Genomic DNA, 15,544 nt, shown 5'->3' on the forward strand with positions numbered 1-15,544 from the left:
CGTTTGGAGCATGTCCAATTGCCAAGCAATAAAAATGCAGTAAAATATGAACCCAACTAGTTCGTAATTTGTAGTCTTTGGAGCAGGACAGAGAGGGAGGTGGTGAAACTCAAGTGCTGGCCTTGGATTCAAGGGAATTTGTGCTGCCACTTACAGGCCTGTTTTGGAGGAGGCATCAGCTCTCCCGGCCTCCATCTTCTCATCTGAGATATGGGCATAACTACACCAACTGCAGAGGCAACGTTGAAGTACGCATCACATGGCTGTCAGCTTAATCCCCACGTCCTAATCTTCACCCTATCGGTGTGTGTGGAACAAACTCACAGAGTGATGACGTGTGTGAATGTGCTCGGGGAGCTAGGAAAATGACACATGAAAATGGAAAGGAAGAAAGGAAGAAAATCTGAAGTATTAAGCACCCACTCTGAGGCATTCCTGTGCAGTATTCATGTTACAGCTCATATACATGGCTTGCAACAGACTTTAACACTGGCAGGAAAAGCAAGGCTTATCTGCCTCATTTTACAGATGCAAAAAATAGGGCCTGAGATGCAAAGTCACCTGTCTGCAATCATACAAGTTAGGAACTGATGGACCAGGGTCTTGCAAACCAGTCTTCTTCCCCTGAACATGGAAGCCTGCAATCAGGGAGATGGGGCAGGCAGAGTGAAAGGCCTGGGACAGAGTCACCCCCACTCCTGCAGAAGGGTAAAGCCGTGGTTACAGGCATGGCTTCAGGAGAGAGCCAGCCTGAGCTTCCAGTTTGGCTCCACCACTTCTTGGCTGTGTGACCTTGTCCGGGCTTCCTAACTTTCTCTCTGAGCCTCAGCCTCCTCATCTGTTAAATGGGGAAATAGTAGTTCCTTACAGGATTGCTTTAAGTCTAGATGAGCCAGTGCATGCAAAGTGCTCAGGGCAGTGCCTGGCTCGGTGTAAACACCAAACTTTAGCCACTACTGTAACTTTGTCAGTTGCCCAGGGCTCCTCAGGCAGCTGTGCATGTAGAGTTTATTAAATGACTAACAGGAGCATGGCACTCTCCTGGCGGCACCTCCCCAAAACAAGCTAACAGTTTAGTAATCAGCCAATTTAGTAGTTAGTAAGCAATGAGATGGTTGGAGGATGGGGGCTCCAAACACCAGCATGTGTTTATCATTTGTGCTGCTCAGAGCTTCTGTTCCAGGCAGCAGCTCCACAAGTGTCTTTGGAAATGAATGAAAGCATAAGGCAGGGGCACCAGTGAGCCTGGCAGTAGCAAATCAGGGAAGAAACCAGCCCTGGGAGGTTTAACTGCAAGAGGCAGAAAGACCGGGCCGCACCCACCCACCCCACCCCTTCTAAGAGGACCACAGAGGCTGACTTTATTTGTGCCAGGACACACCTGGACAGCTTTCCCCACATGGCCTCATGACATTTTCACAGCAATCCCGTAGAGTGGGCCCTGACTGCTATTATCCCCATTAAAGAGAAAGTGATTAACTGCTCAGAGGACTCAGCTATAACTGTAGGAAGGGGGGCTTGAACTATTCTAGACCCACCCCTTTAGTCCTTATGCTAAATTTTGTCTCTTCAGCCCTTTACAAATAGTTTCCCATTTTGATCTTATCTGGCTCACCATTTGGTATGGAGTGAGTTGTGTTCTCCCCATCCCCCGGCCCCCAGGAAATTCATGTTGAAATCCTAACCATCTACCCATTAGCAGTCCTTTCCAGTTTCTTCCCAAACCCCACCTGCCCAGCTTTAGCAACCACTAATCTACTTTCTAAAACAACCCTTTTCTGGACCCTGCTCCTCCTGGCTATCTCCCAACTCTTTGTTCTGCTCAGGGCTAAATGAGAGACTGACGCTGGCTGTCAGCCTACCCTACACATGCATTCCCTACCTGACCCCGTGCATTCAGACTTCTGCCCTCAACATTCTACTGAAAGGGCCTTCTGAAAGGTCAAGTTACCCTCAGGCCAAATCCAAAGGCTGTTCTGCTATGTGCTTCCTGACTTGTCAGCAGCAGCTGACACTAAGACCTGTCAGATGGTCACGATGGTCCCTTCACTGCTGACTTGTTTGTGAATGCCTCATCTTTTGCCTGTTGTGTGAAGGGGGGGCGATGCTTGGGTTCTGGCCTTAACACTCTTCTTTCTGCAGTGAGGAAGTTAATGCCCATGGCATGAACTCGAGAGCCAGGCTTTCTTGGTCTGAATGCCAGCTGCGCCATGTACCAGCTGGGTGACCTGGAGCGCCTTACCTCACCTCACCATAAGTCCATTTCCTTGTTTGTATCACAGCAGCACCTGCCACTTGGGGTTTGTGGGGAGTAAATGAGTTAATTAAGGGAACGTGCCTAGAAAAGTACTTGGCACATGCTATACTAAGTATTTGTTAATGTAATAATTTTGCTTAGTCTTTGGTTCAATGAGTTTATACAGTCATTTTTTTCAACAACTTCTATGCATTAGATTTCCCTGGGATTCAAATTTCCATTAAATTACAGTAAAAGCAGGGACCGTGGGCAAGTATAATTTCCCCAAAGCCTCATTTTTGTGACCTATAAGATGATGATAATAGTAGCTAGGTCTTGGGATTGTTGGTGCGTCTAAATGAGTTAATACATGCAAAACATAGGGCGATGACTGGCACAGAGTACACCCTCTAGAAATGTCAGTAGCCGCAGTAATTATCCAGCCCTCCCCCCTCAGTGTGACTGTGGGTTTGAATTGCCTGTGGACATCTCCACTTGCGTGTTCTACCCTAACCTTAAACTCACGTCCCACTCATCAGTTCCTCATGGCAGCTTCCAGCACAACTAGCTAACATGGTATTGCTGACACCCCACTCATTTTCCCAGATTGCAAGACCATTGGTCATTGGTCCTCTCTGACTCTTGCTTTTTTATTTCCAATTGGTCCTTTATTTCCAATTCTCATCCTTTCCAGTGACTCGGATTCACTCATTCTGTCCCATTCTACTGCCCCCCCCCCCTTTAGTCAGAGGCTTACCTATGGCCACATCTAAAACTCTGCAGTGGGCTCCTGGCCAGACTAGCTGCCCCCAGCCTATTCTCCAAACCAACGTGCACGTGATACAACACACATTGCCTGCTTTTTGGTGATTCTTTTAAAATGCTCCGCCCACCCCCAACTGTGTCTCAGAAGGGTACTCCAAATCTTTAAAGAAGGCCCATGCCAGCCGGTTGCCTTCTGCCATAATTAAGTGGAACTTTCCATGGTTCATCCTTGAGTCTTCGCCTCTTAGTTTGGGTTTGGGCACCTGTCTCAGAGGCTTGGCTTCATTCTATCTTAACTTCCCAGTCTGGTATCGAAGTTGAAATTTGTAGCTTTTTAAAAAAAAATGGGACAGTCACACACCCACTCAGCCTTGCCTCTGGGATCATTCCACCCTCCCTGTTGCTAGTTCAACATTAATCTTCCTTTTATCAAGTCATTATCTTGCTCTGGGACAGATAAGGGTCCCTTTCAAGTTCAGCATCACATTGTTTTTCCTTCATTTGTTCTTTTAGACAGACTTATCTCTGTATAGGTTTTGTGATAGCATAGAATGAAAGACACATATAATTAAACCACAGTTATTAACATGAAGGCAAAACTGTGGTGGACATATAATGAGGAATTAGGGGCACTTAAATCAAATAATGGACTGCATTTGGGCAGTGAACTTCACTGCAGCCAAGACAAAGAGAGATATACGAGGAAGGGCATAATTAACAAAATTTACTAAAAGGTAATCATGTCAGATTGCTGAAGAGGAAAAATTTTTCCTACCTTCAAACAGAAAAATGACATCATCTCATAGACCAGCTCCAATGGAATATCTGAAATGATAGGAACGTTCCTCTATCCCTGCGCAGTCCAATAGGGTAGCCACTAGCCACATGTGGCTGCTCACCACTTGAAAAGTGGCTAGTACAACTAAGGAAATGAATTTTTAATTTGACTTCATCTTAATTTAAATGTAAATAGCCACATGTGACTAGCGGTACCACCTTAGCCCAGTCATAGACCTTTATGTAAGCAATGTTGTAAAACACTACAGAAAATGCTTTTAATAGGAGATTTAAAAATTGCCAAGATCTCCATGCAACCCTGTATCAGTTTTCTAGGGCTGCCATAAAAAGTACCACAGACTAAGTAGCTTACACTACAAAAATTCATTTTCTAGCCTGGCCGGGCATGGCTCAGCGGTTGAGCATTGATCTAGGATCCAGGCGATCGGGGTTCGATTCCCGGTCAGGGCACATGCCCGGGTTGCGGGCTCAATCCCTAGTCGGGGGCGTGCAGGAGGTGGCCAATCAATGACTCTCTCATCATTGATATTTCTATCTCTCTCTCCCTCTCCTTTCCTCTCTCTGAAATCAATAAAGATTTTTTTTTTTTTTTTAATTCATTTTCTCACAGTTCTGGTGGCCAAAAGTCTGAGATCGAGGTGCCAGCAGTGTTGGTTTCATTCTGGGGTCTCCCTCCTGAGCTTACAGATGGCCTCACACAGGCTTCCCCCCTCTGTGCACCCATCCCTGGTGTCTCTCTGCATGTCCTAATCTCCTCTTCTTATAAGTACACCACTCAGCTTACCCAGAGGCCTCATTTGAACTTATTTACCTCTTTAAAGGCCCCATCTCCAAATACGATCATATTCTGAGGAACTGGGGGTTTGGGCTTCACCATATGCACTTGAGGAGGACACACTTCAGCTCATAGAAGAGCCCTCTGTGTACTTTTAAATGGCAGGTGGAAAAATACATTTTTCCTTAGAAGCTGCAGCTGTACTGTCCAGGTGTGTATCTTTCTAGCATCTTACTTGGGACCCAAATGGGCTTCCGGGAATTGGGAGGGTCAAACAGTGCATGTTGCTTAGGCCACACTCTCAAAGGGCAAGCCGCTCACTCAGAGTGTTGACTCCAGCTTCTCTGTCTGGCAGTGAAGGCCTCCAGGATTTGATTTCATTGACCCAAGCAATCCTGGTTCCTCTCGTCCGTCCTCAGTCAGCAACCTCTGCTTTGCTTAGCTTAGGCCTCTCAACCACACCTACCCCATACTCACCCCTACTCCTGTGATTTCTGCCCCTCCTGCTTATAATACCTATTTTTAACCTCAACATCATCCAAAGAATTTGCATTTTCTTCCGATCTCAACCAAGCCCCACCCCATTCTTGAAACCATCTCTGAGCATTCATTCTTCCTTAACAGCATCCTCTCTCATTTCCAGACCCACTTGCACTTGAAGCCAACTCCCCATGATCGAACCCTAAGTTATTCTTTGTTTTATAGTTGTCCCAAAAAACAAATCATAAACTCAAGGGTCAGGGGAACACATCGTCTATCCCTTCTGTAGACCGATATCCTGAAATAGATTTGACATCCTCCTAGCCCATAGTAGGTGCTCAATAATATCACTGCTGCTTGGTTGACAATCGTATTTTTCATACCTTTCCCACCTCTGAACTTCTTGGAGAGATTTTTTTCCAACTTGATGTACAGCTGCACATTTAATATCTGGAGGCAAACGTGAGGCTGCAGTGTATCCACTCTGCTTTGTGTATTAAATTTAGAGTGAAGTCAAAGACAGATGGCTGAAAAGAAACCCTCATCATCTCTGATATTATTAAATCTAGTTTGAAGGCTCAGAGAGCCCAAGAAAATTTTCTTTTAATCCCTATGGGATTTATATTCCATAGATGAAATTATAGAGCTAGCCTGAAAAGCAATTTTGTGAAATCATTTATCAAAGAGGAGGGGGGGAAATGATTATAGTCCTCCTTCTGAGGTTCACAAGTAATAAGCATGCTCTACTCTCTCCAAGCCCAGAAGAGCTGCGTGGGCTTGATAAATAGCTGAGTTTGGCCCAACTGGAGCTCTAAACAGATGTCTGTAAATATTGCAGAAAAGAACCCTCAGAAAGTTGGTGGGTGTTACTGATGAGTGCCTGTGGATGTTTTTGTTGGCAAATAAGCAGCAGCCGTCTGTCTTCCCCTCTGTGAATGACTGGCCTCGTATGGGCACTTATAATTCCTTTGTTTTCCTGGTGACAGACAGTCTTAACCAATATGGCTTTTTTTAAGGCATGGCTCTCAACTAGGGGCAATTTTGACAATGTCTGGAGCTATTTTTTATTGTCACAGCTGCTGGCATCTAGTGGGCAGAGGCCAGAGGTGCTGCTAAACATGCTACAATGCACCAGACAGCGCCCCCCTCAAACAACAGATTGTTCAGTTGAAATGTCAGTTGCGTCCAAGCTTAATCTTATTTGAATGAATCTCATTCATTCAAAAATGTTTACCGTTAAACATGGAAAGTATCCAAGTAGCCATATTTCTGTGTGTTGGTGAATTCATTAATTCATTATTCATTAATTCACTCATGCAATACAAGTTTATTATCTGCTCCATATCTACTCCATTCCAGGCACTGGGGTCTTGAGAAACCAGGGTTTCTCCTAATCTAGGGTTTACATTATAGTGAAAGGGAGAGAAGAGTCTAAACAAGTTGATGAATAAATGATTAAGATAATTTCAACCAGTGGTACATACAAGGGAGGCTATCAGACAAAGTAAAGGGGCAGAGGATGGCCCAGGCAAGGAAGGTTGTGCAGGATGCTCCCCTCAGGGTTTGGGAAGGCCTCTTTAGATAGGTCTCATTGGAGCTGAAATGTAGCGATGAGAAGGAAGCTCTGAAATCTCAAGGAGGAAAGTTCCAAAGAGAGGAAGCAACAGCTTCAGTGGCCCAAGACAGGAAAGGCTTGAGTGGGTTCAATCACCAGGGACGTGCAAGCCACTGAATCTTGGATGTAGGAGGCGCGGTGGACAGTGTGAGGCTGATGAGAGGTCAGGAGTTCAGACTGGGCAGGGCCATAGAGGCCTGGCAAAGGAACTCAGACTGGATTCCAGGTGCCATGGGAAGCCAAGGAGGGTTTTAAGCAGGATGGACATGATCTAGGTTAGGTAGTGATAAGTTCACTCAGGCACCTGGGTGCAGGACACCCTATAGAAGCCCGTCGGGAGCTCCTTACAGGAAAAAACCCCACTTGGCTACAGTGCCATCAGTGGAGACGAAAGGAAGTGCGTGAATTTAGGAAGCACTTGGAATAAAGTCCTGGACTTGCATATGATCCATCATTTAGTCGGCTACCAGCCCTAGCTCTCCCATCTCTACTCAGTGTGGGTCCTGAGAAGCTCTGCTCTGCATCCTTGGTTGACTCACTTCTTGAGCCAGTCCTGACTTAGCTCCAGCATGCATGGAGCTCCGCTTTCCCCTGGCTGCCTTACGTGTTCCAGCCGCGCCTGGTCAGAACCCCTCTGATGAGAGCTGAGCTTAGCCGGGTGCCCCCTTCCCATTCCTCAGTTGCACTGTCTCCTTTGAATAGCATCAGGCTCCTGCAGCTGGAGCCTAACAGTTTTGGTTTCTTCCCTGGTTACTAATACCCATGGGACCACGATGCAGTACCTCCTAACCCTGACATTTTAGTGGCCTCCTGTGGAACTTAGAGTAAAATCTAGATTTCGACCTGGCCCCTGATGGCCATATTCATTCAGGCTCTCCTTGAACCATCCCCTCCTTTTTTCACAACAATACAGGGAACCTGGTCACCTGAAGCCATCATGATCTTTCTTTCCTTGTCGCTTTGCTTTTGAGGGTCTCCGTGCTTTGCATGCTCTTCTTCCAGGGTTTTTGGTGTGTTTTTTTGCCTCTTTCATGTCCTATGATACCTAACCTTTCTTCTTGGAAGTCACTCTACAGCATGCAATCTCAACGGAAGTGATCCCACCCCAAAGGGGTATACACAGGTTTTTGGCAGGTGGAAAAAATCTTATTATTTTAATGTATGAAGCATAGATATATACACAGAACATAAGTAGATAGATATATGATAGGTAGGCAAATAGAAAAATATAGGTAGATGGAATACCCATGATAATAAAATTTCATAGGGGGGTTAATTAGAAAAGAAATCTAAAAAGTCTCCCTTGGGATAAAATGAAAAAGAAGTTGAAAAACACTGCTCAATGGAAACTTCCCCCCCTCCACTTACTTGCCAACATATACCCTAATCTAACTCCTTCCAAGAACTTATTACAGTTGGTATTTGTCGGTCACTTAAGTATTTGCTGCCCCTTCCCACCCCTCTGAACATAAGCTCCGTGAAACCAAGGGGTTTTGGCCGTCTGCTCGCCACTATATCCCCAGCATCGGCACAGGACTGGGCACTCAGTAGTTATTCAATACGTATTTGGCAATTCATTACCACTGTGACCAGGACTGATTCCAAGTATGAGAACAAGGAACCACTGGGCTGAGGAGATCCCTCTTGCATTTCAACCTCTGCTTAAATGCTACCAGTTTTGTTGGGTCTCTTTTGGGCACTGAGTCTACGTGTAAACCCCCGTCTTTGTCCCATGGTAAAGCTAATCTCTTATCTCTGGTCTTGACTATTCCCAGTTTTCTTTCCTTCCCGACCACTGAGAATCCAGTAATGGTGTAATCCAGCTGAACTCTGTGGCAATGAGATATCGTAGTGAATGCCATATGGATGCCTGACTCATTAAATTAAAACTTGTCAAGAAAAGTACAATGATAGGCTAACAATCTTGGAAATTAAACAGCAGAAGGAACTAATGATTATCTGATCTGATTTAGCAATAAATTGAATCACAGTGAGCATCTGTAAATAGGAAAAAGACAGGAAAGAAGCAAACCAAAATGTTAATGATGTTATCCATTTCTGGAACGTGGACTTACAGTTCATTTTCTTCTTAAGCATTTATGTCTTTTATCATAAGAAAAAAGGGATTTGGTGGTTGGGTTTTTTTAAGACCGTTCACAATACTGCAGGATCAGAGAGGCATCCTGGCCCATGGATCCAGGACCAGTCCTATTTGATTGTACAGTGACCCCCACAAAGCTTTTTGGTGGGATTTCTGTGTTTAGGGAAGCCACAGGATGTGGCCAACCTCTTCCATTAGGCAAATAACACCAGCCTTCTTGCCAGGAGGACACCCACTCTCTGTACCACAGAACTTTGTGTTTGTTAGCGTTTCAGAGGTATCCATGATTCCCAAAAGTACAAAGAAGTGTTTGTACTCTAAGGTACTCGCCCATGCAAAATGCAAACACACACACACATACAACAACGATGACAACAACAAAACACATGTTCTCATATATTTTAAAATATTCCTCAGTGGCTTCATGGCTCCCTGAAGCCAAGGGTATGAAATCCCGACTTAGGAAGATTTCTTAGTAAAATGCCTCTGGAAACCTAGGCCACATCTCTTCATTTTCTCCTCACAGGTAGCTCCTGACTGGCTTCCCAAATGTCTCAAACATTCCTTGTCCTGGAGGATTTTCTAGACCCTGCCTCCTCCTAGATTATTTCACCTGAACCCAACCAACCAGTCACACTTCAGTATCCTTAAAGGTTACATTAGGGGTTCTTAATTTTTTCATGATCAAGGAACGGCTTTTAAACACTAGAACATTTGGTAGATCAATGAATGAAAACACTCAGTCCAAGGGTAGATCCAACAATTCATCAATAATGACAGTGCCCATTGGGACCGCTGATAAGCATCCGGGCTTAGCACACAAATCATTTCATCTCTGAGCCACTGTCTGCCCTGACCTTGATCTCTTATATACCCACACGGTGACAATATCAATGACGCTGCAACAATATATATGCTCTCTTGTACACAAGATGAATCGTATACATAAAATTAAAACTTGGTGGCTTACCTGGAAAGGGTTTCTGGTACAAATGGTATGGTGAGGCATGAGGTTCAAGAACCACTACGGGGAAGATAGGATCTAAGATGGCATTGGAGTAGGTGGATGTTACTCTCACCTCCTCCCAGGACCAAACTAGAATTACAACTAAAATACAGATAGAACAAGCATCCTGAATAACCAACTGAAGAGAAGTCTCGTCACCAAGGATTTACGGAAGAAGCCGCAGCAAGACTGGTAGGAAGGGCGGAGACGCAGAAAGGGCTGGCTCCTGCTCCCACTGGCAGCAGCTTAGATTCCGGAGGGATATCTCAGCTGTCAAGGTTCCCCTTAAGAAACATGAGGTTTCAACCCCAAGTCTGGCTCACAGCCCAGAGCACCAGAGCCAGGAAGAGGTGCACACATGCATCTGGATATGAAAATCAGTGGGGCTTCTGTCCACCAGGGAGAGACAGAGTCTGCTAGAGACAGGCACCCTCTTTAAGGGCCAACACACAAAATCTTGTTCACAGCCACTTACCCTGGGCCCCAGTGGAGGGAGGGCAGAGAGGACGAGAGTACCATGAAAAAGACTAGAGTTTGTGGCTCTGGGGAGAGAGCTGAAGGGACAGCCGCCAGGATCCCTGTGCTGAGTCCCTCTCCCACCCCACAGACACCACCTTTCTTGGGTGGAGCACTCCCCTCCATATGGCATCAGCCTGCAGGAAAGCAATTGCCCCACCCTCTGGTCTCCCCGTCGCCCCAGCCTGTGGAACCTGTACCCCACTGAGGAGTCAGCTGCCTGGACTGGGGTGTGGAGGTCTGGGCAGACTCAAGGCGTCAGTGCCTGACATACAGATGGCCAATAGACATATGAAAAGATGCTCAGTGTCACTAATCATCAGAGAGGTGCAAATTAAAACCACAATGAGGTATCACCTCACACTTGTCAGAATGGCTCTCCTCAATAAATCAACAAACAACAAGTATTGGCGAAGATGTGGAGAAAAGGGAACCCTCGTGTGTTGTTGGTGGGAATGCAGATCGGTGCAGTTAACTGTGGAAAACAGTGTGGCGTTACCTCAAAAAATCACCTTAAGACCCAGCGATTCCAGTTCTGGGAATATATCCGAAGAAACCGGAAACACTGATTCAAAACAATATATGCACCCCTGTGTTCATTGCAGCATTATTTACAATAGCCAAGTGCCCGTCAGTCAATGAGTGGATAAAAGAGCTGTGATACATTTACACCATGGAAGGAAATCTTACCTTTCACAACAGCAGGGATGGACCTGGACAGTATTATGCTAAGTGAAATAAGTCAGTCAGAGAAAGACAAATATCATATGATTTCATTTATATGTGGAATCTAATGAACAAAATAAGAAACAAAATAGAAACAGACTCATAAATACAGAGAACAGACTGACAGCTGTCAGAGGGGAAGGGGTTTTGGGGGCTGGGTGAAAAAGGTTATGGGATTAAACAAAAAACACACAAACTCATGGACACAGACAACTGTGTGGGGACTACCAGCGAGAAAGAAGGGTGGGTAGAAGAGTGCAAAGGGGGGATTAATGCTGATGGAAGGAGACTTGACATGGGTTGGTGAACACACAATACAGACCATGTATTATGGACTTGTACACCTGAAACCTACACAGTTTTATTTACCAATGTCACCTCAGTAAATTCAATTAAGAATAAATAATTTTTTAAAAAAAGAACCACTAGGGAACTTAAAGTATTTCTTACATCCAAAGCACCACACTACGGCGCAGTGACTTTTAGGACTGTCGTTGAAAACAAACAAACCTGGAGAAAAATCATTTAGCAAAAAAATTGTATTTGGCTGCCCAGACCTACCTGGAAAAACAGAGATTATTTGCTGGGGAAGAACACGCTTCTTACCTCCTCCAGAGCCCACAGGGAGTCCACAACGGGCCTGATCTTCTTCTGGTTGTACAGCCCTAGGAGTTTGTCCACCACTCCTCGAATGAGGCCTGCGCGGCCCTGCTTGAAGAGCAGGTTTAAAAGGGAAAACCCCGCGATGACTTTGTTCTCTTCATAGAGCTTGATGGGGTTCACCTTCTCCACCTGCCACCACTGGAAAAAGAGGTTTCCGGTTACAGGGACTCAGTGCCCGGCTGTGTTGTCAGCACTGACTCCGGGGAGGGAATGGGCCACAGCGGCCAGACTCTAGCTGGCCGAGAGGTCGCTGGGTGGCGTGTTTCTGACAGCATCTGTTGGGGGAGCGCGTGGGGAACTACAGACGGCGATGCTTATGAGAAGAGCTCAGGGTCAAGGTGGGAGGGAGGCCTTTACAGAACAGCCCCTGGGCCACACGTAGTTGGAACGTGAAGGCCCGTGGTTAGGATTATCAGCTCTGGAGATGAATCCTGGCTGTACAACTTGCTCCCTGTTTTCCCCTGTGCTTCACTTTTCTCAGTTACATACTGCGGGAGGATATTGCCTCTGATGTTTCCTGGGAGAATTTAGTGTAAAGCACTTGGCTTAGTGAGTTGGTGGTGGTGGTGAGGGGGTTGGTGAACGGAGTGGGGTGGCACAGAGGTTTACAGAGTGTGCTGGGGACACGGTAGGGGTGATGGCATTGACTGCAGGTGCAGCTTTCCTAGGGGGGATGACAACGAGGCTGGGGAGCTGACTAGGAATGCATCAGGTAGGGAAGGGTAAGGAGGAAGGAACAGCGCGATGGAGTGAGAAAACCAGAGTGTTGGGGTTAAGACAGTGGTTCTTAACTGGGGGCAGTTTTGCCCCTGAGGGGACATTTGGTAATGTTTAGGGACATTTTTATTGTGATGACTGAATCTACTGGCCTCTAGTGTGTAGACACCAAAGATGCTGCTAAACACCCTACAGTGCAGAGGACAGGGCCTTGCAACAGATAATTATTCAGCCCCAAATGTCAATAGCACTAAACGTGAGAAACCCTGGACTGAAAGTCCTCCATGGTATACACACGAAGGGCAAATATAGCTGCCTCTTTCCTAGTCTCTCATCTCCCAATCTGATGTGAAAACAAGGAAACAGTCCACTAATAAACTGCAGAAATGGTGATCCAACTGCTTTGTTCTGATTTAATTGTGTTTCCTTGGCTGCCGGTTTGAATTTGGAAATTCCAGTTCCAGTTTCTGGAGGGTTCTGAGGGGTGAGATGGTTACTCTCAGTTTAATATTGATGGCGGAGAGGAATGTGATTGATGGGCACTTACGCGCATTTATAACATCTGTGTTATTGCTGTTTATTTACATCCTGCCTCTTTCCAGGATTGAAAAAAGATCTGATTTTTTTAAAGTGAGAAAATCATATTGTTAGGAAAGGAACTCTGAGAAAGACAGGTTTAAATAGGGATAAGCTTCACACAGAAAATTCTTTAGCAAAGCACATTCCCCGAGGGCCTGAGGGCAGCTCCAGGAGAGCCACGTATTTGACCATGAGTTACTTGCCAGAAAAATGCAAAAGAAATCATTAATAATTTGAGTCGTAGTGTATCTGCAATGCCTCAACAAATATCTGTGAAATGAATGCTTGCTGAATCTACAGTTGCTGCACAGTTGTGGTTGAATCCTAGACACAAAAGCCTGGTTTTGAATCCCAATTCTGCCACTGACTAGCTGTGCAACCTTAAGCAAGTCACTTAACGTCTCTGTGCGCAGCCTCCTTGCTGTACCTCATGGGGTCATCTTGAGGAGTAAGTGTGTTCATACAGACAAAGTGCTTAGCTCAGAGTCTGACATCTACTAGGCGCTCTATGAATGTAAGCTAGCTTTATTAGCATCTAATGCTGAAAGCGACAGTTTTGATTTAGTGAACAGGCACTCTGAAACTGGAGTCAGGCTGCTCTCTAAATGCTAACTTCACCTGTTATTAGCATCATCGTTATGGTCTGAAAGCAAATGGCACGCCTCACAAAGAGCGTGCGCAGGCCCTGTGGGAGTTTTAAGGTAGAGCATAATTAAGATAGCCGAGTGAGAAATTCCTGCGTGATTACAAAACATGCTTTAACTTCTAAGCCTTTCTTGAATGTACAGAAGAGAATTCCTTTCTAGAACCTTCCAGAACAAAGGTCTCATTCCTCTTCTTGGCACGCCCTATCTTCAGTTTGCTTCTAACTGACCAGCTGACATTGGGCCAGGCCTCTGAAAGGGAACAGCCTTCATTCTTGCCCTCCAACTAGAAAGTGTTCCGGTAACCGCCACCCTCAGTTTGGGCAGGAGAATCTCAACCTCCATCCTGGCTATGTTTTCAAGCGTGCCGTCATCGAACCTGGGCACCCTGCAATTACTTCATTAAAACTGCATGTTGGGATTGTGCATTTGGGGAAGAAAGGGAAAACACTTCTTACAATAGTATGTAATTTGGGACCGATTTGGTTACCCACAGCAGGCTGTCAGCATCACGTTAATTACAGCCACAGCAACAGAGCAGCTGTGAGTGACACAAAGCCTGTCTTCAGGGGACACGCTGCAGACAGCATCCATCATTTCACCCTTTCTGCTCCCTGTTCATTCTGTAGTTGAGATGATCCTTGACCTGAACTTTAAAGTTCAGATGTAAACAGAAGCCCTTTAATTCTAATTTCACGGGACAGGAAGCACTGATCATTCCCAGAATCAGGGAATGTTGGGGTGAAGCCTCTGGCAACCAGTGTTGGCACTTAAAGGGCACTCAAATACTCTGTAGCCACACTTAGAATGAATTTAAACGGCTTACCAGAGCTTTACCTGACTGCCTATTCAAAAGGCCTCTTGCCTGTCCTGCCATTTTCTATCTCAGCACCCTGCTTTTAGTTTCTTCAGAGCTTATGACCATTTACAATCATGCTGTTAATATGTTTTACTTATTTCAGTTGTGTTTCTCATTAGAATGGAAGAGTTACAAGGGCCTAAGATGCAACTGTCTCACTCGCTGTGATGCCCGGTGCCTGGCTCAGAGCCACAAATAGCAGGTGCTCAGAAGATACTTGCAGAGTAAGGGAAGCACCACGGAGTCTGAGAGGAGAGAAGACAAAAGCAAGCTCTTATGAGAAGCAGCAATCCCCTTTTGCTGGGGGAAAGGTGGGGATAAAATCAGAGTTCAAGGCCGAATTCTTTAATTCTAGCAAGTGTAGCTCTAGGTGAGACTGTAGGTCAAAGTAGGTTCATTATGGGGTAAATGCCCAGGGATGTGGCTTTTCCATTGTAGACAAAGTAACCACTGTATTCAGAGCATGATTATCTAAGACAATGGTTCAGAAACTTGCCCAGGTCTAAAATTCACCCCAGGAGCTTGCTCAAAAGGATCCCATCTGTGTCTCCAACTCTGTAAGATGAGGATTCAGAGAAATCTCAAGCACCTGCAGAAACCTGGTCAGAAAGTTTATTTGTTCTTCATGGGAACAAGTAAAATGCACCGATGCTAAGTTTCTTTTCAACTAATGATTAAAAACATCAACAACACATAGCAATCTCTGTTGAAATCAAAATAAAGCTTTCTGGAGTTTCACAGACACTCCCCCCCTCTCTGCCTCATTTGGGCAAAAGCAGCCCAAGCCCCAGCTCTGCCCACGTCTACTGAGCAAGGCGGGAACGCAGGCTTCACTGAAGACGATGATGCTACTGGACAAACGAGGTTTAGTTATCAGGTCAACGTCCTTAGATGGAAGAGCTCACCACATGCAAGTCACCGCACCACCACCGTTCATTAGCCATGTGTGGATACTTACTGATTTTGCAAAGCTAAAGAAGCTCTTGGTCTCTCCAGTCACCATGTTGGATGAACCTGAAAATGGAATATTCCCAAATCAAGCGACTGCTAATGAAAATCAACAT

General features: G+C 45.5%; 1 protein-coding gene across 1 annotated transcript in view; it reads right to left on the bottom strand.

Annotated features, from left to right (window-relative positions):
- VAT1L (vesicle amine transport 1 like) overlaps window positions 1–15,544 on the bottom strand; it is a 101,604-nt gene that overhangs the window by 37,942 nt on the left and 48,118 nt on the right. Inside the window, exons 6-7 of the mRNA XM_016196843.2 lie at window positions 15,439–15,494; window positions 11,625–11,819 (exon numbers count right to left, since the gene is read on the bottom strand). Coding sequence (XP_016052329.1) covers window positions 11,625–11,819; window positions 15,439–15,494 — 251 coding nt within the window. The remainder of the gene's footprint in view (window positions 1–11,624; window positions 11,820–15,438; window positions 15,495–15,544) is intronic.

Source organism: Miniopterus natalensis, chromosome 18, assembly GCF_054644295.1.
Source record: "Miniopterus natalensis isolate mMinNat1 chromosome 18, mMinNat1.hap1, whole genome shotgun sequence".
Lineage (NCBI taxonomy): Eukaryota > Metazoa > Chordata > Mammalia > Chiroptera > Miniopteridae > Miniopterus > Miniopterus natalensis.